This window comes from Acartia tonsa, chromosome 11 (genome assembly GCF_053477335.1).
Source record: "Acartia tonsa isolate MP-2025a chromosome 11, ASM5347733v1, whole genome shotgun sequence".
NCBI classification, from domain to species: domain Eukaryota; kingdom Metazoa; phylum Arthropoda; class Copepoda; order Calanoida; family Acartiidae; genus Acartia; species Acartia tonsa.
The window spans coordinates 26,610,295-26,634,400 of NC_137270.1; the positions used below are offsets into that span (position 1 = coordinate 26,610,295).

A 24,106-nucleotide genomic window follows, 5' to 3' on the forward strand; every position below is an offset into this window, starting at 1 on the left:
GCCTCTGCTTCTTAATCTCAGGCTTATCTGTTATATAACCCTGATTGTATTTGTCTTCAAATGGAGAGGGGCCCCCTCCCCTTCCCTTGGAATAAAGGGTGTATTTGTTATTGTGCTGTGGGCTTGAAATTGTTTTGATTATATTACATCTAACTTTTATTGCTGTCCTTATCACAATTTACATAACAGATTTGTTGACCAACTCTGTTCTATTTTTAGCTGTTATCACAATAAGCAGTAATCCAAGCCTGTTCTATTCTTAGATTTATCACAACACAACAATTTGTTTGCCAAGCTTTGCTCATAAACCTATTGTTTGGTCATCACATTGGGGTGGTAATCCCTGCAAATGTGATATAATATCTGTCTTCTAGATGGGTGGCTGCGTTGTAGCTTCTCAGGATACTCGGGGTTGACGTAGTTTTTCTCTGTTCTGGTGCACTACACCCGTATGTTAGCTCGCAGCTTGCAGCTATGTGGCATGTTTCAGCCTATCGGCGGCAGGGAATTTCCCGTCCTGCTAGCGCCGCTTATCCAAATCCAGTTGATGGCGGCAGGGAATTTCCCGTCCTGCTAGCGCCACTGGTTCGGATCCTGCTATTTCTTGCAGTAAAATTGGCCTATTTTCAGCCGTTTACACTTCTTTGGCTTGTTTCAGCCGGTCCGCAGGCCTGTTTCAGCCCTTTTGGCGCTCAATTCTCCGTTAGATATCAGCGCTGCTCGCGGTTATTCATCAAATTTCGCTGTCTTGCTTCCACAACTGCCAGATGCAGAGTTAAACTTTGCTATCCAGGGTGGGTAATTCAGGTTGCTTGCGTCAGTTTTGCCAGATTCACTGCTGGGAGTACCTTAGCCTCAGATGCGCGTCTGCTCTACACTTGTGGTTCGCCGTAATCTCACACAGCTGTCACCAAAGTTGTGGTATCCGCCGAGGATCAATGGCAGACACCGGAGTTCAATTAGATTACGGCAGTGTGACAGACGTGGGCACCTTACTATAGAGAAGCTACGCTTCTCTAGCTTTCACTAGATAATGATCAACATCTACTCTTAGTTGTCACTTTATTGAAGGCTTAAGATATACTGGAGTTATATACAACAAACAATAATTACATGGATAGGAATAAATAATCATAACATAAAAGCATAAATAATATATATACAATGGTCAGTTTGGGCAATAATGATTCCCCCATCCCTGGAAAGGGTGGGGGAGAATTAAGAATACAGTTAACCATAATAAACATGACAGATGCAAATCACTAATTCTAAGCGTAGGGAGGGGGTCACTAGACCCCTTCCCCAGGACTCGGGGGAGGGCCATTGACCCTCCACCGAACCCCAGATCAGGGGTGCCATAGACATGGCTCACGGTTGCCGAATACCACATTTGCCTATTTGTTCTCCTGTTAGAGAGAAACCCCCTCTTTTTAACTTTTCTTTAATTATGATAAGAAGTTTTTAGTTTATTTTCTTAAAGTAAGCAAAGGGGTACATTTTTCTAGGGCTGTATTTTAGTGGTAGAGATTAATTTAGAAGCAACATGAAGCTTCCCTAAAAATTCTCTAGCAATTTTCCTTAAATTAAATACTACTCTAAAATAGAAGTTTCTAAAAAAAATTAATGTACCAACTTTTATTTATCAACTTTGAATATAACCTTATAACTAAACAAAGGCTGTACAGTTTACATATTAGTCAGGGACAAGGGACTGTGATTCTGACTAAAAATTCGGTTATTGTCCCTTTTGTGACAACGCCTCTTAATAGGCGTTTTGTCGAATTTTTCCAGAAGCTTTTGATAGGTTATTTTATTTTATGTTAGGTTAGGTTAAGTGATTGCCCCGCAGGGTTAGAGACCCCCCCCCCCCGCAATGGTTGTTAGAAATAGGAGAAAAGCTACAACGAAACGCCCCTAAAGAGGCGTTGTCATGAAAGAGACTATACCCAAAAATTCGAATTGAAAATTTCCCCACAACCCACCTTCTTCTTTTCCCCCTTCTTATCCACTTCCCTTTAGTAATAGCACAAAATAATTTTTACGCCAAGTGGCGTCCTACAAAATATCCAAATATTCAGCAATTTGAAATGGAATTAATTTTCTGTATCACATCCCCTGCATATTAGTAGTTAATCACAAATTAGAATGTGGGTTGGAAGCTATTGTTCTAAATTTTAAAACCATGTTTTGAATCAAAAATAGATCTTACATAAAAATAGGCTTTAATTAACTTTTATCGAGCCAAATCAACTTTGGAAATATATTAATATCTATATTTTAATTCAAGCAATTAAGCAGAATAAAGTTTAAATTTTATGAAAGAGAAAAAAATTAATCAAAGATATTCAATACAAATTTACAAGATTACCACTTGAGTAGAATTATTGGTTAAAATATCTGAGACTGCTAGTTTGAACCAGCCAATCAAAATCGAATAAAAGTTTTAAAGCTAACAAATTAGAATTGAGAGCACATGTTTATAAAACTTGGATTACCAGTATAATAGGGTTCCCTGAGGACTAATAGTTATTGAGTGTCTTAGATCTAGTACATGTCTATATTTTTGTCTGTCTTCCTGTCAGTAATGCTTGTTTTTTCATATTTTTTTTTTATTATAGGACAACAAGTGTTGCCTGTCTTGTTGAGTACTGGGAGTGTCTGGGTATCTCTGATCCTGCCCAGGTTCTCGTCGATCTGGGCATCTCCAGGTAAATTCATTTTATTTCAGTATGGCTTCAAAACCGATGAATATCCGCTGGATTAGAACCGGTTTCAGAGCCATACTAAAAAGTTTTGTATAGCATCTTATTATAGACAAGTTTTCATGAATATTTTAAAAAAGAAATCATAAGTTTAATACCAGATTTGTTAGCTCAAGCCTTCGGCCCCTAGAGGTTAACAAAACTGGTTTTAAAATTGTTTTATTGCGGAAAGCGATGAATAACTATTTATAACATTTTATTAGCAGAACATTAACCTAAAATATTTGTTTGTAGGGACAGACAAATGGTTGACCTCCACCACCTCTCCTATCTTCTCATACAAGAGGTTAATCAGTCTCAAGAAATACTCAGGTAAATCTTTTACTAGGGGTCGACAGCCGTGCATGGCTGCGTCTGCATAATTAACGGATGGGGATTCGTTTGAATGCGGCTTAGGATGCCTTAATTAAAACTTGATTCCTGCGAATTTGGGTGGCTGGGTTTTAAAATATAATACAAAAGATTTATATGTAATCCTTCTTATAAAGGAATTTTTATAATTTTATGAAAAAAACTCGAATAATCGAGTTGGTTGTGCTTGGCTAGGGCTAGGCAGCAAGATCATTGAGCCTTAAAAAGCACACTATAACCACTTTCTAATTTTAAGATTGTGAATTGAGCTCTATATTCATAACTAATATAATAACGTATAATTTAGGTATATAACAGTTTGGACGGCCATACAAAGCTTCCTGGCGGAAATCAAGGTTCTCAAAACTATTCTGGAAAATCACACCAGAGAGAGGGACAAACTAAGGGCAGATTTACAGGTAAGTTATAGAAAAGATTTTTTTAATTAGATATTTTTTGGACGTAACGTTCATACCTAATTGTTTGTTAGAGAAGTCTGGATAAAATTAATTGAATGATGAATAACTTTTTAAATAGTTACTTACCTGTTATCTTCTTATGGGATAGTTTTAGTTTTAGTTCGTAATTATATTGTAGAAAACATATTTTACTTTTCTTTTTCCATTTATTTCGGTGTTAGCTAGTTACTGCTGCGTGGTTCTTGATTAATATGTTGAATATTTTATATTTCGTTATAATTTCCCTAGGACAACGGACTGGTACCCAAAGTATTATAAACAAGTTATCTCATTTGTTGGTTTAACAAGGATAACAACATCCATAAAAGCGACGCTCTGAAACGGTATGACAGACGAACATTAAGTCTTGTTGAGTGTCAGAACTGAATATACAAAATATAAATATATAAGTTTTGACAAATTTATACGTAAATTTGTTACAAAACTTAAATGCAGAATGTTGTTTAAGGACATACTGACATTTTTAGGATGCTTCGCCTATAATATTGTTCCTTATTGTAATAGGAATCAGTAATCCAACGAAAAAAACTATTCGTTACGTACGGACGGACGGACGGACCGACCCTTATTATAGAAAAGCTTCGGTTGTAGAAACAATCAACTAATCAATTTATGATTTAAATCTACATAAGGGTTTATTTTGTATATCATTATATATCCCTGTCGTTCTATGAGTTTCTGATTAATTAATTTCTTATCCGTAGGAAACAAATCAACGGCTGACAGTTTTAATCCAAGAGGGAGACGAACAGACAACCAGACAAGACATGGAAACTAGGCAAAAACTACAGTAAGTACCATTTATAGCGTAGCTACGATTTTTGCTGGGTTTTTTTTTGTCCTTTTTGACGAACTACAATTTCTGTTATAGAGAGTAGCTCATCTATATGTAGAATAGATAATCTATCTTTAAGAGCAAAAACCACGTATTTTTAGTAGCTCTAAAATTCCAAAATTTTACTTCTTATGATGCTTATTGCAAAATTTTGAAGCAGCTTGACGTCATACAATAAAAATGACAAATTATAGGCCAGTATACGTTGCAATTGGCCAATGGTAAAATGTATACTGGCCTATCATTGGTCACTTGTATTGTATGACGTCATTTTTTATTAGGCACTACAAGCTGCTTTAGAATTTTTGCATATATGTTTCTGATATCCTAAGTAGCAAAGAGTCAAACAAATGTACATCTAATACATTTAACTTTATTGCATGTCTAAAGCTTTTTGAAATGATTTTTCAGTATGGTTTCGAAACCGTTTAATATCCGCTAGATTAGAACTGGTTCTCAGCCTTACTGAAAATCATGAATAGCATCGTATTACAGATAATTTTCCGCGAATATTAAAATAAAAACATTGAATGGATACCAGTTTTGTTAGTTCGGGCCTTTGGACCCTCGGGGTTAACAAAACTGGATTTTATCTTTTTTTTATTTTAATATCCGCGGAAAGTTGTCTATAAAAAAACTGTTATCCTTTTAGCACATTTAAAAGATTTATCATATTATTTTATTATTATGGCCATAAAAACCTTGTGATAAATAGTTTTTTTTTCACTTCCCGTGTACATAGAGTAATTTTATATAGATCTAGCGGTATGCACTTAGAGGCCTCTAGGGGCACGTAAAATATTTTATTTTTATTTCTGCTGGTTACCAAAAAGTATTTTTCGCCGCTAGTTGGGGTTAGTTATGTTTTTGTTTGCAATTTTCTTTTGGAGGGTGGTGGTACCCTCCCCAAAAATAGTTTTGTACATGCCCAGGACCTATAAAATGCTACCAATTAAAGTAGAGTCTTATCAGTTTAGCAGTTAGCGAGATCCTTCGGTACAAATAGACTGACAGACAAAGATCCTGTTACTTTTATATGAGGATAAAACAGGGATAATTTGTTCAAAAATTAAAATAGCGCAGCCAAAAAAAAAACATTTATGTCATTTACATTAGATTTCTATTCCTATTACAGTTAGGGAGTTGAATCCATTTTTATAGAAGCAGAAATATAATCTATGATTATGGTTTGGACCCTCTAAAACTGTAATCTACCTTTCCACTTTCCCCTCTCTTGGTGAAGATATCTTCAACGCCGATACGATTTTTGAAATGTAAGATTTAACTTTCCCTTCCCTTGGTGAAGATATCTTCAACGCCGATACGATTTTTGAAATGTAAGATTCCACTTTCCCCTCTCTTGGTGAAGATATCTTCAACAAGAGAGGGGAAAGTGGAAGGGTAGATTACAGTTTTAGAGGGTCCAAACCATAATCATAGATTATATTTCTGCTTCTATAAAAATGGATTCAACTCCCTAACTGTATTATATAAAGTAGCAAGGTTGTTTTTGTTTGAAACTATCGATACCTATTAAATCGATGGAGTTCTCCAATTTAGGGAGAATTTACATAGGTCTTGGGTTGGGTTTAGACTGTTTTTAGATTTAAATCTAGGGGCTGTTTTTTGCTTTTTCCCTTTTCGATTACAGAGCACCTATGGGCTAGGTTTACAGCCGCTAGAAACAAATAAGATTTTAAAAATTTAAATACAAACTTTTATATATTAAACCATTCTTTTTAAAACTACTTCATGTTAAACAATGTCGGTTTATTATGCTGTGAACCAAAATACTGATAATTTATATGTATGTATGATGAATTAAATTTTACTCAAACCTAACTATTATAAAATGTTGCATTTTATCAATGGCAATGAAAAGTAATGTTTGTCTGTTCCGAAATATCTTGCTAACCGCTAAACCGAAATATTTCTCATTTATAGTGAAACTTTTGAAATCCTATAAAGTTGACTTAAATAGTTTAGAATTAATGTTTAAGTTAAAAAAAACATGCCTTTGGCTTCATAAAAAAAACCCTGTCCAGTATGGCTTCAAAACCTATTAGAATCCGCTGGATTAGACCCAGTTCTCATTAATTTATCATATTCATGTATAGCATCGTATTCGGGCCCTTGGAGCTAACAAAACTGGCTTTAATCTTATAACTTTCATTGTAATATCCGTGGAAAGCTTTCTATAATACGATGCGTTATTTTATTCTATCAAACTGTGGTTTTATGAATGTTATCATCCTTGTTGTATATTTAGATCTTTGGAGTGCAAGTACCAAGAACAGTTGAAAGAGGCTGACAGACGGTTTAATGAAGAAAAAGAAACAAACTTGTCTATGGTAAACGATTTAGAGTTCTATTTTCATATAAATAGGAGCGCAGCCATTCTAGATCAGGTCTGTACGACAAAAACATAAACAAACTTTTAAACGAAAACATAAATTACTTTGCATTCAATTAATTTGAAAATATAAAATTATCTGCAAGACAATGAATACTTATTTTTGTTGTTTAATACTTTACTACTTTCTTATCCTAATGATGATAAATAAAATTACCTCCTCTACACATTATAATTATTGGATGAAAAGTTTGGACATTAATAATTCGGATCCAACCAATTAAAATTTATTATAAGATAAGATAAAACTTTGGGTACCAGTATAATCAACCGTCCAATGTCCCTTCCCTTCTTGGAAATAAATATAAATTATAAAAATTTTAGAGATTATATTTTATGACATTTACAAAAAAAAGTAAATTTATGGTACATGGTAAATACACATATAAAAAACACCCATTTAAGCATAATATACATTTTTAGGTCAGTTGGTCTTAAAAAGCTACAAATAAGTATTCTAAAAATTATTATTTAAAACACAGCAGACAATTTTTAAGATTTTTTTCCTTTAATCGAACAGACCTTTCACTAAAGGGATAATAAAATGGCCGTATAAAATTAATGTACATACCAAATGATCATACATAAAATTACTTCTTCCGTAGATTACAATTAGTGGTTGAAACGTTAGGACACCCAACCAATCAAAATTTAATAATATTCCCCAAAATTGTTAATCCAACGAAAAAGATAAGGTTGTAATAAAACTTTGGGGTCTGGGGTAATAAACATTCCAATGTCCCCTCTTTACCTACCTTTTACTGAAAAACTCATTTCTTAAAGTCCTAAATGATCTATATTAGTGCACTTACATACAGACAGGCGAACACTCTGCTACTTAAGCATATAGAATTATTTTTCATATCTTTTTCTGTTTCTTTGGTTTTTATATACTTTTATAATCCCTGCTTTGGGCAGAAAAGAATTTAAATGTTATGTTATCAATATGCATAATCTTTTTATATATTATGTGAGGCCTTTACAATTGTACAACCGTCATAGTGGTGTTAAATTTTATTTTTGACGTTCAAGAATATATTGTTTGTTTAGTTTAGACTTCTATGAAGTAACAGCTGTTAAATTACTTAAATGTAGTTTTTTTACACATTTTATTTCCATTAAAACATCTACTTTTACATTTACAAGCGACAGCCAACTTAGCATCTAGGGGCTCTATATTCAAAATGATAAAGAATGACAGAAAAATAGCTCAATACAATCTTTAGACTTAAATCTAAAAATGGAATAGCTCAAAACCACCGAGGGTTGAAGCTTCCCTAAAAGTTAGAACTCAATCAGTTCATTAGTTATGGAAATCTTAAGCTACATACATTAAAAAAAAACTTAATACCTCATGGCAACCGTAAAGTCACCTAAATAGAAGCTTTTAATATACTTTTTCCAAATTATTTTAGTAAAATTTACAATTTTATAATTAAATAAGTTGCTATTTTGTCAAACTCCCAGTTTCTATTTATGGTTTGGCTCAGGGAGGGAGAGGACATTGGGCTGCTTATTACACTGGTCCCAAATGTCTTATCATAACGTCTTATTAGTCAGCTCGACAAACTTGGAGACTTTTAATGAATTTTGATTGTTTGGTTCATTTAGTTCAGTGTCCAAACGTTTCAACCACTAACTGCAAGGGGTAATTTTGTGAATCATCATTGGGGATGTACATGAATTTATCGGCCATTGTCTTATTCTTTTGGATCCCTGGTTTAGGCTACTTAAACAAACAAAAAACTACTGATTCTCTTCAATAAGTGTTTTAACAAAACAGCAGATTGTTGAATGTTTAAATAGCATTTTATAATTGTCATAATACTTTTTTAAAAATCTAAAATAAGTGATTTTTTAAAACATTCTTATTGCTTATTAATTTTTTTCTCGTATTCATTCGAATCCGGTGGATAGGAACCTGTTCTCATCCATACGAAAAAACTATGTATAGCATCGTATTATATCCAGTTTTCTACAAATATAGAAATGTACATTCAAAAGATTAAAACTAGTTTTAATCTTATAATTGTACATTCTATATCCGCGGAAAGCCGTTTATAATACTATACGAGAAATAACTATTAAAAATCTAAAATAAGTGATTTTTTAAAAACATTCTTATTGCTTATTAAATTTTTTTAAAACATGTTTTATTTCGTGTAAAACATTATATATAAAAAAGGTTTCTAAAACTTGATTGCAATTGCAAAAAAAATGATGCTGGAAAATTTTGTTATTTTTCAAAGACATAAAATCTGCATGTGTAATAGGTAAATATAAAAACTGTGGCTTTAGGCCCAAAGGCATTACATAAAAAAGAAGGCTGCTATAACCCTTTATTCTACAGTAATATTGGATATTAGGCAACTCTTCGGATCAAATTAAGGGGGAGATGTAGGGGGGGGGGGGATGCTTACGGTCTTCAGTAAACTAGTTCTTAACGATGTAATTAATTCAATTAGCAAGAATTAAAAGGCTATAAATCCTTGTAAATAGGCAGGGCCAGGCTAAACAACATGGACAGCAATTCTAAAGAAAAATTCATTTGCAGTAACATAAAAATTTAAAAAAATGAATAAACTTTTCTATTATTATTATATGTGTAAATCTTTTAATCTGTAATACAAAGTATCTTGATGTCTCTCTGTCTGTCTGTCCGTCCGTCCCTTAAGATCTCGGTAACCACTGAACCGATCGGATTCTACTCTTCAGGGAATATACCTACTGGTCCTGTGGTGGTTTTATGCTATTTTCTTTAAGCTTCAGTAGTAATATATTTTTATATTACCTCTTGGGGCAAAGCCCCTAGAGGCTAGGGGCTAAGCCGCTAATTATAATGTAAAGTAGTAATGTTTTTTGTTGGAAGCTTGATATCTCGGTAATTAATGGTCTGAATGGGTTGTATTTTTCAGAGAAGCGTTATAAATAAGCGTTTGAGCTGGTTTTTAACTATTTCCGTGACAACTCCCACCTCCCCCCCCCCCCTCCAACTCATTCACCTTCAATATCCGATTTGGTTACCACTAAAATGTTTCAGTGATATATTTTAAGTGGTTGTTTAAGTCTAATTTATTTAAGTCTTGGGATGGCACTTAGCTATTTTTCCGTCCCCTGACTGCCCCTTAGAATATATAACCCATAGGGACGCAGCTATATAGTGTATAGAAACTATACAGTTAAAATGTTGAGAATTTAAATGTTAAAATTTTTGCCTGAAAAATTATACCTATCTATAAGCCTAATGCTTTTTTTGTTCTTTTTCCCTAGTAATAAACAGTTGGTTGCTTCAAAATATATTTATATATTAATAAAATTTTAGACTTATATAAATCTTTTAATTCATAATTATGAATTTTTTTTTATAGATACAAAATATAAACTTTCCCTTGACTACATTTCAGGATTTCAAATAGCCACATATCTGCTTAGAATCCATACAAACCATTTTAAAAAATCCCAGTCATAGCGATTTAGTCAATTTAGTATTATAATACCACAACTGAAAAATCTCATAAGTGACCCATTCCTTCTTAATCGGTAATAAACACACCTGTATAAGTCGAAGTAACAAAAACTGTTAAGCATAGGCTTGCATCAAGGAAACTCTATAGGGTGGTACAACCCCCTTAAAATATAAAATTTTGAAATATTCACCCTTACCCACACCCTTCAAGGGTTAAGTCACCTGAGGTATATGTACCAAAGAGTTAAGTCACCGTCTAAGCTAGCTTTTACGGGCGAAAACATCACATATACAGAAAAGTTTTGCTTTGAACATTCATATCAACGTGTTATTTCTAGTAATTTAAATAGTTTGGTGTAACTTGAACGTGTCAATTATTTGTTTTAGTTTTAATTAATTGTTTTTGTTTAATTCAAAACACATATATATATTTATTTATGTAAAAAGTATCTCTTAATATCTGCTTTATAAAACACTTCGCTCGTTTTTCAGTTCATCCATAATCTTGTGTTATTGATGATGTTAATGTATACTTGTTTGTTGCACCGCCTGACATAGTAGCAGTTGGTACCTAAATCCTTAAATTTACTTTCCAGTATGGCTTCGAAACCGATTAATATCCTCTGGAATAGAACCAGTTCTCAGCGAAACAGAAATTTAATGTATCGTATCGTATTATAGACAATTTTGAATATTAAAATGAACTATAATAATATTAATATCAGTTTGTTAGCCCGGGCCTTCGGCCACTCGGGGCTAACAATACCGGAATTATCTTGTTATATTTTGTTTTAATATCCGCGGAAAACTGTCTATAATATGATGCAAAAAATAACTATTATTTCAGTTGAAAGCTCAGAGTGAGGAATCCTCTAAAAACCTGGCCAAGTATAAACAAGAACAAGACAATTTGCACCAGCAAATCCAAAAATTATTGAAGGTAAATTAATCTTTATATGAAAGTAACAGGATGTCTCTGTGTGTGTAGCTAAGAATCCTTTACATTGAAGGTTATAAATATTTTGGTGAAAATTTGAAGGTCAACTTTCTACTCCCTTTACCCTCAAGTGCCTCTAAAGGCCTCTAGGGGAAAAGATTTTAGTCTACGTTATAAAGGACAGTGGTTTTGGTCTGATTTAGTTATGCTCTTCAGAGAGGCATTATATTTTGTTTAGTGTGGGTTAAGGCTATCTAATACCTTACAATAGAACCCCTAAAGACTAGGAGCGCAGCCAATAGCAGACATATAGAATAACTTTTAAATCTTAATTTTGGCTTCCTTTATATATTTTATTGTTGTAGAGATACTCTCAAAAGATTAGGATTGAGAAGGCTTGAATAAATTTATATTCTTATGATAGAGAAAACCTGATCTCTTTTGTGAAGTCTAGGTCTATACTGCCGCGTTTTAAAGAATATATTTTTTTAGGATGTGTCTCGGTTGGAGGTTGACAACAAGGCCCTGTTAAAGTCTAAAAAGGAGGTGGCCTGTCTGACCGACAAGCAACACAACCAACAAGAACAATCTGATACACAGCTAGTGCAGAAAGGTCAGTTTTATGATTTAATCAAGAGAAAGATAGATCAATAATAATTATTTTTCCAGAAGGGCTTTGCAACCGATTCACATCCGCAGGAATAGATCCGGTTCTCAGCCATACTGAAAAGTCATGTATTGCATCGCATTACAGAGAATTTTTCACGGATGCTAAAATAAATATCATAAAAATATTAATCTTGTAATTTTTCATTTTAATATCCTCAGAAAACTGTCTATGAGTGATTATTCGATATATTATTCAAACTACATAGGCGGTAATATATATGTACCACTTAAATTGAATTTGTAAGTCCTGCTTTTCCCCTCAAAGGTTTCTATTACCCCTTGCAAAATCCTCGGCACGCCACTGCTTCTTAGTGTTTTGAAATGAAACCTAGAGCCAAAAATATAATGTTTACATAGTGTAACTTAATTTGTATTTAGCTAGACTTTTTAAAAGTTTGATAGCAGCAATAAATCTAAAAAAACATTTATTTTGTGATTAGAAAAAGTTAAACATAATAGCAATCAAAAATAAATTTCTGTTTCTTAAAACAAACAAATACATTTTTACAGTGAAATCTTATTATATATAATAGCTAAGTTTCCCATTTTATGGAAGCTTTGGGTGGTTTTAGACTATTTTACTGCCCCCCCCCCCTTCACCAAGATGCTAAAGTCATAAAGTCATATCATTTAAGAAATATTCTGTTATAAAATTCTCTAAATGAATTTTCTTTAGTTTGTCTGTATAAAGATCAACTTACGATGCTGTACGTATTGGTGCAAAAAATGGGGAAATTTTTAAATTGATTTGACGGGGCTGTTTATTTACGTCACAAGTGAGGGGAAAGAAAAGGGAAGGAGGAAAGAAAACCCCTAGAAAAGAGATGGGGGTATGACGTCACACGCCAAAACAATTTGAAATTTGTCCCCATTTTTTGCACCAATACGTACAGCATCTCAACTTACCCATGACTCATGACCTCTTTAAGCATCAACCAAAAGTGCTAAACTTTTTTTTCTGGTGAAATAAGTCAAATTTTATACATTAATGTAGCAGTTTTATATTGATATGATATGAGTATTTTTTTAATACGAACCATGTGTGATTTTATATTTCTTGTTTATTCTTTTCTCTTTTAGTAAAATTGTTGTAAAAATTAAATTGCTCCTCTTTTCATGAACATAATATCAGTGCTTTCCTTAAATCACTAAAATCTCCCCTTCCCTTAATTCTGATAAAAATTGAAAATAAAACTGATAGTTTTGTTTCCTATATCAATCCCTGTGTGTGTCTTAACCCTGCGGGGCTTTCCAATATCAATTAAAACCTAACCTAACATGTGACCTAATGTTTTCTTGCATTTTCGCATTTTCTGTGATATTAAGTAACATATGATCTTATTTTGAGACTTGACTGTACTAACTTCGGTGACAAATTGTTGTAAGAAAATTTGGATGGTATAAATAACTTTAGGTCCAAGGTTCATATGAATTTACGGAGCTAGTATAACAATGCTAATATACTTAAAACGATAAGCTCCTAATAGTGCCTATAAAAAAATGTCAACATGCAATACAAATGACCAATATTAGGCCAATAAACAGACTAAATTACCGATAGCAGGCCAGTATACATTTTAATAATTTGGATCATGGAAAGAAAACGAAGTTGCCGGTTTCGTCGTTTTTTCACAGTAGCCTTTCTCCTATTTCTAGCCCCTTTGGGGGGCTCTAGCCCTATGGGGCATATCTTCTAAGCCTGCGGGGCGATCATTAACATTTACTTAACCTAACCTAACCTAAAATAACCCTTCAAAAGCTACTGTGAAAATACGATGAAACCGACAACTTCGTTTGTTTCCATGATTAATAATTTTAGTCAGTATGACGTAATTTTTTATAGGCACTATAAAAAGCTTCAATTTCCATGGCAAGGGCGTGTGAGAATTCCTACCCCTAGTCAAGTGTCTCTGCACGCGGCTGTTAACTTATATTCAGGGATAAGGCAATTGGCAATGATTAAATTTTTATCCCTCTAACTTAAGATAGACAAAATGAGAGGAAATGACAATGTTTAATAATACGAAGCTACCAAATGCAAAAGCTAGTTTAGAAAATAGCCTATATCCTAACTTGGACTGTTAGAGTATACCATAAGGTATACTCTTTCTCTAATCTGAGCATAATGCGCGAAAAAAATTGGCAAGCAGTTTGTTAAAAGATCTTTTAGCAAGTGCATGTATGTATACTTTCGCCACCCATTGCACTGTATTATTGCAGTTTATGCATACTGTAAAAAATAGCTTGAAATCTTGCCATAGAAAAGAAATTTTTCTAGTTATTACCAACCATTTATGCCAAACAGAATATATTTTACTCAATATTATTAAATCAATTTTCCAGTATGGCTCCGAAACCGATTAATATCCGCTTAATAAGTACCAGTTTTGTTATCTCGGGTCTTTAGTCCCTCGGATCTATGAAAACTGGTATTAATCTTTAAATTTTTCATTTTCATATCCGCGGAAAGCTGTCTTTGATGCGATAAATAGCTAATTAGCACATCTTCATATTTATTTTCATATTTAGAATACATTTTTTAAAATCAAGATGATTTTTTTAGAGTGCTGAAATGTGTAGCAAAAAATGTACCACTCCAAAATATAGTATATATGGTGCAATAAGCACAGAGTTTTAACTTTTCTACTGTAGAATTTTAAAATTCTTTCTATCATTTGTTGGCTTCAAATCTTTGGGAATTTACCCCACATGGAAATTTTGTTGATCATCATTAGGAATGAACATTAATTAATCGTCTATTGTCTTATCTCTTAAAATCCCAGATTCAATTAATTCTATGGTATGACCTGGACCTCGTGTTTTTTTGTGTTATCTCCTTGTCCGTTCGCTACTTATGATTATAATTGTTCTCGTTTTATAGGAACACAATATTTTTATATGAGTTTCTAATATACAGAATGTAAAAGATACTATAGAAGATTTACTGAAAAAGAAAACATTAAATTGTAGGCCGTTTTTCAACTTTTTGTTGCTAAAAATGGACAAGCAGGAAGGGAAGAGACATTGTTTTGTTTATTACACTAGTCCCCAAAGTTTTAATGATGTTGTCTTAATCGTTAGCATAACAATTTCTATTGAATTTTGATTGGTTGTTTTTATTAAGTTAGTATCCAAACGTTTTAACCACTAATTGTAATCTACAAAAGAGGTAAATTTGTAAATCAACATTGAGGATGTACATCAATTTATCGGCCTTTGTCTTATCCCTTAAGATTCCTGGTAGACAAGAGACTGTTTGAAGTAAAAGATCCCAGAAATGGCTATACTGCTTAGGTATCACTTTTCAAGAGAAATAATCTGGACAGGTTTTCTTCTATTTACATTTTAGAATATTTTAAACTTTTAGAATATTTTAATCAGGAAAAAAGGAGACATTGGAAAATAAATTATGATGATACTCAAAATTTGTAAAAGCTTACTCTCTAATCAATTGATTAAAACTTTGGGTACTTTAATCAAATATTGATTGGGTGTTTTAAACTAGCAGTGTCCAAACTTTTCAACCGATGATTTTAATCTACAGAAGAGTTAATTTTTATCTTCATTTTCTTATCCCTTAAGAACCCTATTTATAATGGTTTAGATTTTAGTAGATCATTTGTATATCCACGAAAATATGATGAAGTTTAGTTGCACTTATAACCTTTGATTCAAAGATTTTATATCAAAGTAGAATAGTTATTTCTCGCATCGTATTATAAACGGCTTTCCGCGGATATAGAATGTACAATTATAAAATTAAAACTAGTTTTTTTAGCCCCGTGGTGCCGAAGGCATCGGCTAAAAAAAACTGGTTTTAATCTTATGATTGTACATTTCTATATTCGTAGAAAACTGGATATAATACGATGCTAGACATAGTTTTTTCGTATGGATGAGAACCGGTTCCTATCCACCGGATTCGAATGAATACGAGAAAATATTTGATAGTTGCAGTTACCGAGATCTTAAGTATCAAAAGACTGATATTGTTGAATACAGAAACAATATTAACAAAAGATATATACTTTTACTAGCATATAAACTGCGCCTATAGCATTTAGGGATTCTGTATTCAAAGGGTTCAGAAGGGGGTATAAACAGCCTAAAACCATCCTAAGGCTTAAATCTAAAAATGAAATATCTTAAAACCATTTAACGATCTACGTGAGCTTCCCTAAAAGGAACTCCAGCAATTCAGTAGTTATTAAAATCTTAAGCTACAGACAAAAAATCCTTACTAGTTACAGCATGCTATTACGCTCTAATTTGCAGAAATTTTTGTTGTTGTCTAAGGTTTTTCCTAACTGTGGTATACTATAACAATTGAATATAAAAAAACTAACATTTTTTGTTTTATGATATATTCATTTTGACATAAGTCTATTTTACTTTTTTAATTTTAAACTGATTAAATAATTGCTCGCATAAAATAAAAAAAATATTTCAATATAAAAACCTTGATTTTCACACACTTTTGCTTTAAGAATACAATAAAAACATTCATAAAAATTTACTTTTCCTCCTGACCTTTTATGTCATCGTTATATTTTGTCATTTTTAACCATTTTATCATATATCTTATTCAAGGTAAAGGCTGTATTTTGAAACACAGACAATTATGTCTTTTAAAAAATAAAAATGGATAAAAGAATAAATCTATGTATAAATATAGAAGTTTAACAACTACATGGATCCCCTGCTGGGGATCTTTTTCGTCTGCTAAACAATTAGATTTCTGCTCTTTTGTAGCGACTTGGCTGTGTTAATATTTCCGACGCTATTGGTTGATTTTCAAAGACCCAATTGAAAGTAGGCACAGGGACCTCGGGATTGAGATACCCCTCTATTGTTTTACTCTAATGAAAAAAAGAATGGTAATCCTTTTTCTCGTATTCATTCGAATCCGGTGGATAGGAACCGGTTCTCATCCATACGAAAAAACTATGTCTAGCATCGTATTATATCCAGTTTTCTACGAATATAGAAATGTACAATCATAAGATTAAAACCAGTTTTTTTAGCCGGTGCCTTCGGCACCACGGGGCTAAAAAAACTAGTTTTAATCTTATAATTGTACATTCTATATCCGCGGAAAGCTATTTATAATACGATACGAGAAATAACTATTATTAACATTAGAGTCATGTACCAGACATAGAGAGATAAGACAACTAAGATAAATTGATTGAATGATGAAAGAATTGCTCATTCTGTAGATTAAAATTGTTGACACAAAAAGTTTAGGCATTGCAAGCTTAAGCAAAGAAGAAATTGAATTCAAGTCTCAAAAGTTTTTTTTTCAACTGATGTGACTTATGTAACTTGATTATAAAACTTTTGATAATTATTCGATGTCTGTTAAATTAAAAGTTTAAAATTGAATGAAGTATGTAACTGCGCTATCAACTAAAGCTAAAATCATGCTCTTTTATACATTCCTTAATGAGATGTTTTTTTAGAAATGCTAATTCTTATCAAGATAAAAAGAGCGCTTTGCTTTTAATATGTTCTAAAATTTCTTAATATCAAGGATTTTTGATGAAAAATTATATTTTTGCTTCTGAGTTGTAATGTCTAAAACAGTGTGCCTAATTGTCATGGGAATTAATGGATGCCTGTCGAGTTGTTGCACTTTAAAAAGTTTTTATTGTTAAAAACAAATGTACTAAATAAAAAAAGCCTCTCTTCAAGAATATTAATTGACAATGAAGGTCTTTTATAATTTCTTCATTTGCTTTTTAAATTTGAATTATTATCAGCTGTTACATGGAAATACCATAGAATGATTCCCAACAATTATCATTAACTAACAAATGTGTTTTATCTTCTTTTTAATGAGTTAAGAAATACTAATTTTAGTAGTGAAGCTACTCTTAACTTTTTATTTCGACTAGCCTTCAAAAATTCCTTCATAATCAACTAAATTTAGGTAATTTCCCTCAAAGAACCTTATTAAGCACAGAATCCAATCAACCTTATTTTAAAATAAATTGAAAATTTGAGGAAGAGGTTAGTTTTGGGTTAGGTTGGTCTAGATAAAAGATTTTTGGTAGCCCCACAGGGTTAATACTAATTTAACTAGTTACTACTCTGTATGTGGGTCATCCTTTCAACATTAAAACTAAACTAAGCTAATAACCAATAGAGCTACTCTGTTAAAAAATATGTAGGTCATGCTTTCAAAATTTAGTTTAGAAGAACAACTTCTAAAAAGCCATATATTATGAAGGTATGGCATGATACATAGCTGCGCTTATTATGGTTTATATTTTGTCCTTGTTCATTATTGTAAAAATGAAAGGAAAGGGAAATTGTGATTGTGTCTTAAATATCTCTGAAACTTCACTTTTAATGATAATTGGTATTTAATTATTATTTCACAACTCAAAAGAAAGAAGGGAGGGGACATTGGGCTGTTTGATACACTAATCCCAAAAGTTTTATAATAACGTTTTCTTATTCGTTGGCTTTTTTTTTATTGGTTTGTTAAAAAGTTGAGTGTCGAATCTACAGATGGGGTATTTTTATGTATTATCATTAAGGATGTACATCAATTTATTGGACAATGTCTTATCACTTTAGAATCCTGACTCAAAAGCCTTTTTTAAGGCATACAAAAGACAGGTACAAATTTGATATACGTAATCTTAATCTTTAATAGCAACAATATCTGTATGTAATTTACACTAAAATATTAAAAATATAAACATTTTTCTGATGATTGATTTTTCTGAAACAAATATAATTTAAAAAATTATATCGATATATTTTTACTTGGATGTTTCACTAGATTTCCATGTACTCTAATAAATCTGAGTATAAATAACGGAACCCCCCATACATCCCCTGTACCATATCCCCTTCTTTCGTACTGGATAAACTTACTTATCAATAAATGGGTTCCATAATAGCAACATAAATTGACGACAATCTTTCCCCTTGTCAATAATTCCAAGTGTTCTATATCAATTATTACTTTATCTTAGCTCTTATGCTAACCAGTTTAAAAAAAAATAAAATCTATTGTAATAGTAATACAAAATATATATACAAGAGACTGCTTAATTTTTGAAAAGAACAAGAATGGTAATATAAATAAAAGGAAAGCCTAAAAGGTCATACGTATAGTAGAACTAATATTAAAAAAATTTATAGTAGCTGTTCTTAATATTTTCGCATTCATGAGAAACCTAATTGTAAAACATTTACATATCTGGACGTCCTTTCCTTTTAATACGTATTTACATAGAATCTTCGCTCATATGTTTATATCACCTAAGAAATCACCAATTATTAATCAATGAGATAATGCTTTTGTGTTGATTAAACTTTTATTTTTAAAATAACTCCACAGTTTTTATGCCTTATTGATACAGAAATCATTACAAAATGCTTAAACAACTAAGGACATTCGTTACCGACACACACACACTAACTGTAAAAAAGAATCAAGCTTAAAAAAAAATAATGCACTGAAAACAAACAAATAATGCTCAAATAAAAAGCCATAGACGCGTGCTACCTTCACTAAATACTGCAGATATTAGGAAATAGCTATGAGAGTTTCGTACAAAGATAGCCATAATATAATAAAGCTGTAAGTTTTTTTGTCTCAAGATATCGGAAATTCCTTGTCCGAATCGGTTGTACTTTTCAGGGAAGATTTATTGAAGTCTTGATGTGGTTTTAGACTATTTTCCCGACCTCCCTCGCCCTCCCATGTGCGAATCAATCAGTAATATAATAAATTACTTGGAAATAAAAACGATTTTAAAAAAATTTAAAGTAATATGAAAATATAAGACCAACAGACTTGCAAAAAAACTTTTGCTATCCAAACCATAGAAAAAAAACTTTTGCGGGTTTATTTAAATTCAAGTTCTTAGTGGTAGACGGATTTTAAACAATGAATTGAAGTTTTTAACAATCTAAACCTGCCATGTCACCAAACTGTATCAGGGATATGTTTACTAAAAAACAAGAACAATAACATCCTATGGTAGCAAATCTTTTTAGAAACTACAAATTAGCTGAATATATTGGCATACTGTTTAAAATATGTTAAACGTATTATATAAAATGAACTGAGTCTATAAAGATCTCTTTAATCGCTGGACTGATATGGTTCTCCTTTATAGTGAAGCATTGCATTGGGTCTAGTGAATATTTATAACAATTTCTAAATAATTCTAGATTGCCAATGTTTAGGAACAATCTTAACAAAACTCACCCATCTAAAACTCCGCCTATTTCCCAACCATCCAAAAAATTCCTTTAATAAAAACTATATTACCTCAAACAAGGCCAAGAATTATTCCCTACTCCTCCGTTTTAAAAAAACTAATGTTTTAATCTTTCTTTTTCAAACTTTTTCAGTTGTAATTTATATTTTCTGGTGATAACTAAGATTTAAAATAATTTGTGACATTGTTCTATATAAATGCATGTTTAATATCTTTGATCATATTTTCTGTTATCTAATGTATCATACCTATATTTTTTATACAAAATGAATTGAAAATAATTGCAAATTCGAAATATATCTTCAGGTCTTAGAATAGTGTATTTAAAAAAAAAAAAAATAGGTTGAAAAACATACTAACTTTAAAATACAATCTTTTAGAACATTTATTCCAATTCCCTTTCAATGCCTTAAATTTAAAGGGCTTTACAGATAAGATTCAATGACTACTTTAATAAAGACTAGCGGCTGCACAGAAATATAGCCTTAAACTATTCCAGTACCTTCAAAAAAATATATTTAGTAGTTTTGAAATCTTAAGTTACAGATTCAACACCGCCCTCAGGCGTTTTTCAGTCCTTGGATACTTGTATTATATTGTGTTAATCCTATAGTATTCATTGTTTATATAAAAAATAGTTTATTAATAAATTATTAATGCAATGTAATTACCATTCAGGAATGTTTAATATTAAATGAATATGTTGTTTTGTCCCAATAAATATTTGAATTTGAATTTGAGATAAAATTACCTTACTACTTTATATAATAGAAATTTAAATAGAAAGGATTTGAATAAATAACTGCAACTAAATACCACTCTCCTATTTTTGAAATGTACAAATTACCAAAAATAAGATATATTCTCTAAATTATAATTATATTTTAAATACTTGCCCTTTAAGTTGGATATAGAATAACTGGATATTGTAAGAGATTCTCGTATACCCTTATATCTCAGTTGGCTAATGTAACAATATCTTTCAATGGCTTTACCCCATCCCCTCCCCTGACAATGGATGAGCGTATTAACCAATATCTGAGGACTACATTAGCAAAAAGTTCTCTGACACAATATCCACGTATTCTATACCCATTCTTTTATCCCTTTATATTAAAACTAGTTCCTCTGTTGAAAGGTTCCGACGTGAATGAAAAATGCTTAATTTGTGTCCCAAAGGCTCAAAATTTCATCAAAAATTTGGCTAAAAAGTTATTTCTCATTATTAGCAAGAAATATTGGTGTTTGCTCATAGCAGCAAAAGTATTTTAGCCAACAATCCGCTCGTCGTCGGGGAGGTGATATGTTCGAATCTCGGCCTGACACCTATTTATAACTAAAGATCTTAAAAATGATTCCTACTGCTGCTATGCCAGGTGCGCGACATAAATAGTTAGAGGAGGGGGAATGTCTTGGCCATAAACAGGCGCATCTCAATAACAAATTATCAGACAAAGCTCGTGAAATCAAAGGGTGGGTTGTCTGTTGGATGTTACTTAACCTAATAAGTTTGGGTGTAAAACAAGAACAATTTATCCATAGATAACTCCGCAATATTAAGCTTTCATCAAATTATACTGATAAGATCCTTTAATAATAAAGTCTATTGAATAAATATTGATCAAAATTTATAGTTGTTGTTTTCCCTTCAAGTTACTTGTCGAGTACATCCCAACCCCTCATATTTAAAAAGAATTTGAAAATAAGGAGGGGAGAGTCATTTCTAGTTTGTTTGTTTATTACTTAAGGTTAGGTTATACTAGGTACTGGGTAAAAATAAGGGAGGGGGGTTTTAGTGCTCAATAGGCATTTTACGGGACAGCACCTAAATTTTATTGCTCTACTTCTGACGGGAGTACGGACGTACCCAACATATTGAGAACTTGAAATTCAACCTTTTGTAAAAATACCAGAAATATTGGCCATTTATTTTTGCCTGTAAATTTTCATGGTTTAATTCATTTCATTGTATTGCTTGCTTTTTAATCAACGTAAAAAGCAAGCCTAATATAAAATGGTTGGTTGTCCATATGTTTGTTTATTGGACATTTGTAGCTTAAGATCTCTAATTGAGCAACTAAAAAAATGTTTTTTTAGTTAATCCTAATAATTTTTAAACTAGCGAGTGCGCTCCTAGAATCTTGGGGCTCTCATTCAAAGGGGCTGTTAGAAAAATAGCTTAAATTCATTCCATGACCTAAATCTGAAAATAAATTAGCCTAAAACCATCAAGCAACCTATGCGAAGCTAATCTAAAATAGAGAACCTAATCAGTTCAGTAGTTCTTAAAATAGCTTCAGACCAATAAAAATCTACTTTGTGTATTTTTTTTCTTTTTTGTAACTAAGGCTCATTATCGTTCCCTTTTTATGATTTTTCCTATTTTAATTGTTATTTTGTTTTAGATTCCGGAGTAGTTTTGAGCTGTGCTGAAAGGAGCAAATTAACGTTAATAGAACAGGTAAGAATAGTTATTTCCAGTATGGCTTTGAAACCTATTGATATCCGCTGGATTAGAACCGGTTCTCAGCCATACTGAAAAATCATAAAATTTATACCAGTTATGTTAGCTCGGGCATAATTATGAAGAAAAGAATTGCAGTTAATTTATCATAGGGTAGGTTAGATTTATATCTTATTGAGATTTTAAGTAACACACAGCCTAACACTTATCTAAGGGGAGGGGTGGGTAAAGGGGTTTAACCCCCTTAAACCTTAAAAACTCATCGTTTACCCCGATCAAAAAAAAGCTTGGACATCATTGCACACATCCAACTACTTTTTTAACCATCTACTTTCACCTACAAATGATGATACAACAATACTTTATTATGATACTCTTAAAGGACGGTAATATGCATTATAGCATAGCTCAACAGTAAAAAAAAACATTTTGAAATATGACTATGAACAATTATAGAGTAAGAACGCTTTCATTTTAAATTTTATACAGAACAAATTTGTTCTAAAATTGCTTTAAAAAGGACGTGTTGCTGTTTGTATTGCCTAATCCTCATATGAATCTAAATTTAAATATTCAATCAAAATTAATATGCTTAATGAACGTTCAGCATACCTAAGTCTATGATTTGAGCTATCCGTTATGTACAATACAAACATACGGATACACCCCAATTCTAGCTTTTTCTATGTAACAATACATGCTGTGTTCAAAATACCCCCTGATTACTTTTTTATAAAATAATTTCTCCTCCTCGGGCGCTAGATATATATTAATATCCCATTATTATAAAGAAAACTGAAAAGTGTATAATACAAGCAACATCTATTTAGTAAGTAGCGTGGCAATGTTTGTCTTCCGTGTTGAACTAGAAACTTTGTGATGACATACAATTTAAAAAATAGACATTACAGGTGCCTACAGATAACATTTATATCAGAGAGAGAGGGGACAATGATTATTTCACTAGTCCCCAAAGTTTTATAATAATGATTTCGTATTCGTTAGCTTTACAACTTTAGGGACTTTTGGTGAATATTGATTGGTTGATTTATTAAGTTGAGTGTTCAAACGTTTTCACCAATAATTATGATATACAGAAAGACTAATTGTGACTGTCATAAATGGGGCTGTGCATTGCATCATTTTGTCTTATCCCTTAAGATTCCTAATATTTTCACAGTTTAGGATCAACAGACAGGCTGACCGACAGCCTTTGTAATGATAAAGACGGACTGAAAGACAGTATTTTGAGAATTGCTACGCATAATAAAATGAATGGATGACACGATTATGTTGTAATAATCCCCTATATCAAATCTGTTACTTTTATTATTTGTGGATATACAAATTTTATACAAACATCCAAACAATTTTATCCATAAGTAGCGCAACAATAACAATAGAAAAGATAAGTAAATTGTAATTCATTAAGCATGTTCAGGTGATTTTTGTACATTCCTTATGATGATACACAAAATTAACCC

General features: G+C 31.8%; 1 protein-coding gene across 2 annotated transcripts in view; it reads left to right on the plus strand.

Annotated features, from left to right (window-relative positions):
• Nucleotides 1–24,106, plus strand: part of LOC145331728 (uncharacterized) — a 133,133-nt gene that overhangs the window by 49,269 nt on the left and 59,758 nt on the right. For both annotated transcript variants that reach the window (XM_080176547.1, XM_080176548.1), the window contains exons 8-15: nt 2,619–2,708; nt 2,997–3,074; nt 3,421–3,532; nt 4,297–4,382; nt 6,697–6,778; nt 11,154–11,246; nt 11,736–11,856; nt 22,564–22,619. In XM_080176547.1, coding sequence (XP_080032673.1) covers nt 2,619–2,708; nt 2,997–3,074; nt 3,421–3,532; nt 4,297–4,382; nt 6,697–6,778; nt 11,154–11,246; nt 11,736–11,856; nt 22,564–22,619 — 718 coding nt within the window. The remainder of the gene's footprint in view (nt 1–2,618; nt 2,709–2,996; nt 3,075–3,420; nt 3,533–4,296; nt 4,383–6,696; nt 6,779–11,153; nt 11,247–11,735; nt 11,857–22,563; nt 22,620–24,106) is intronic.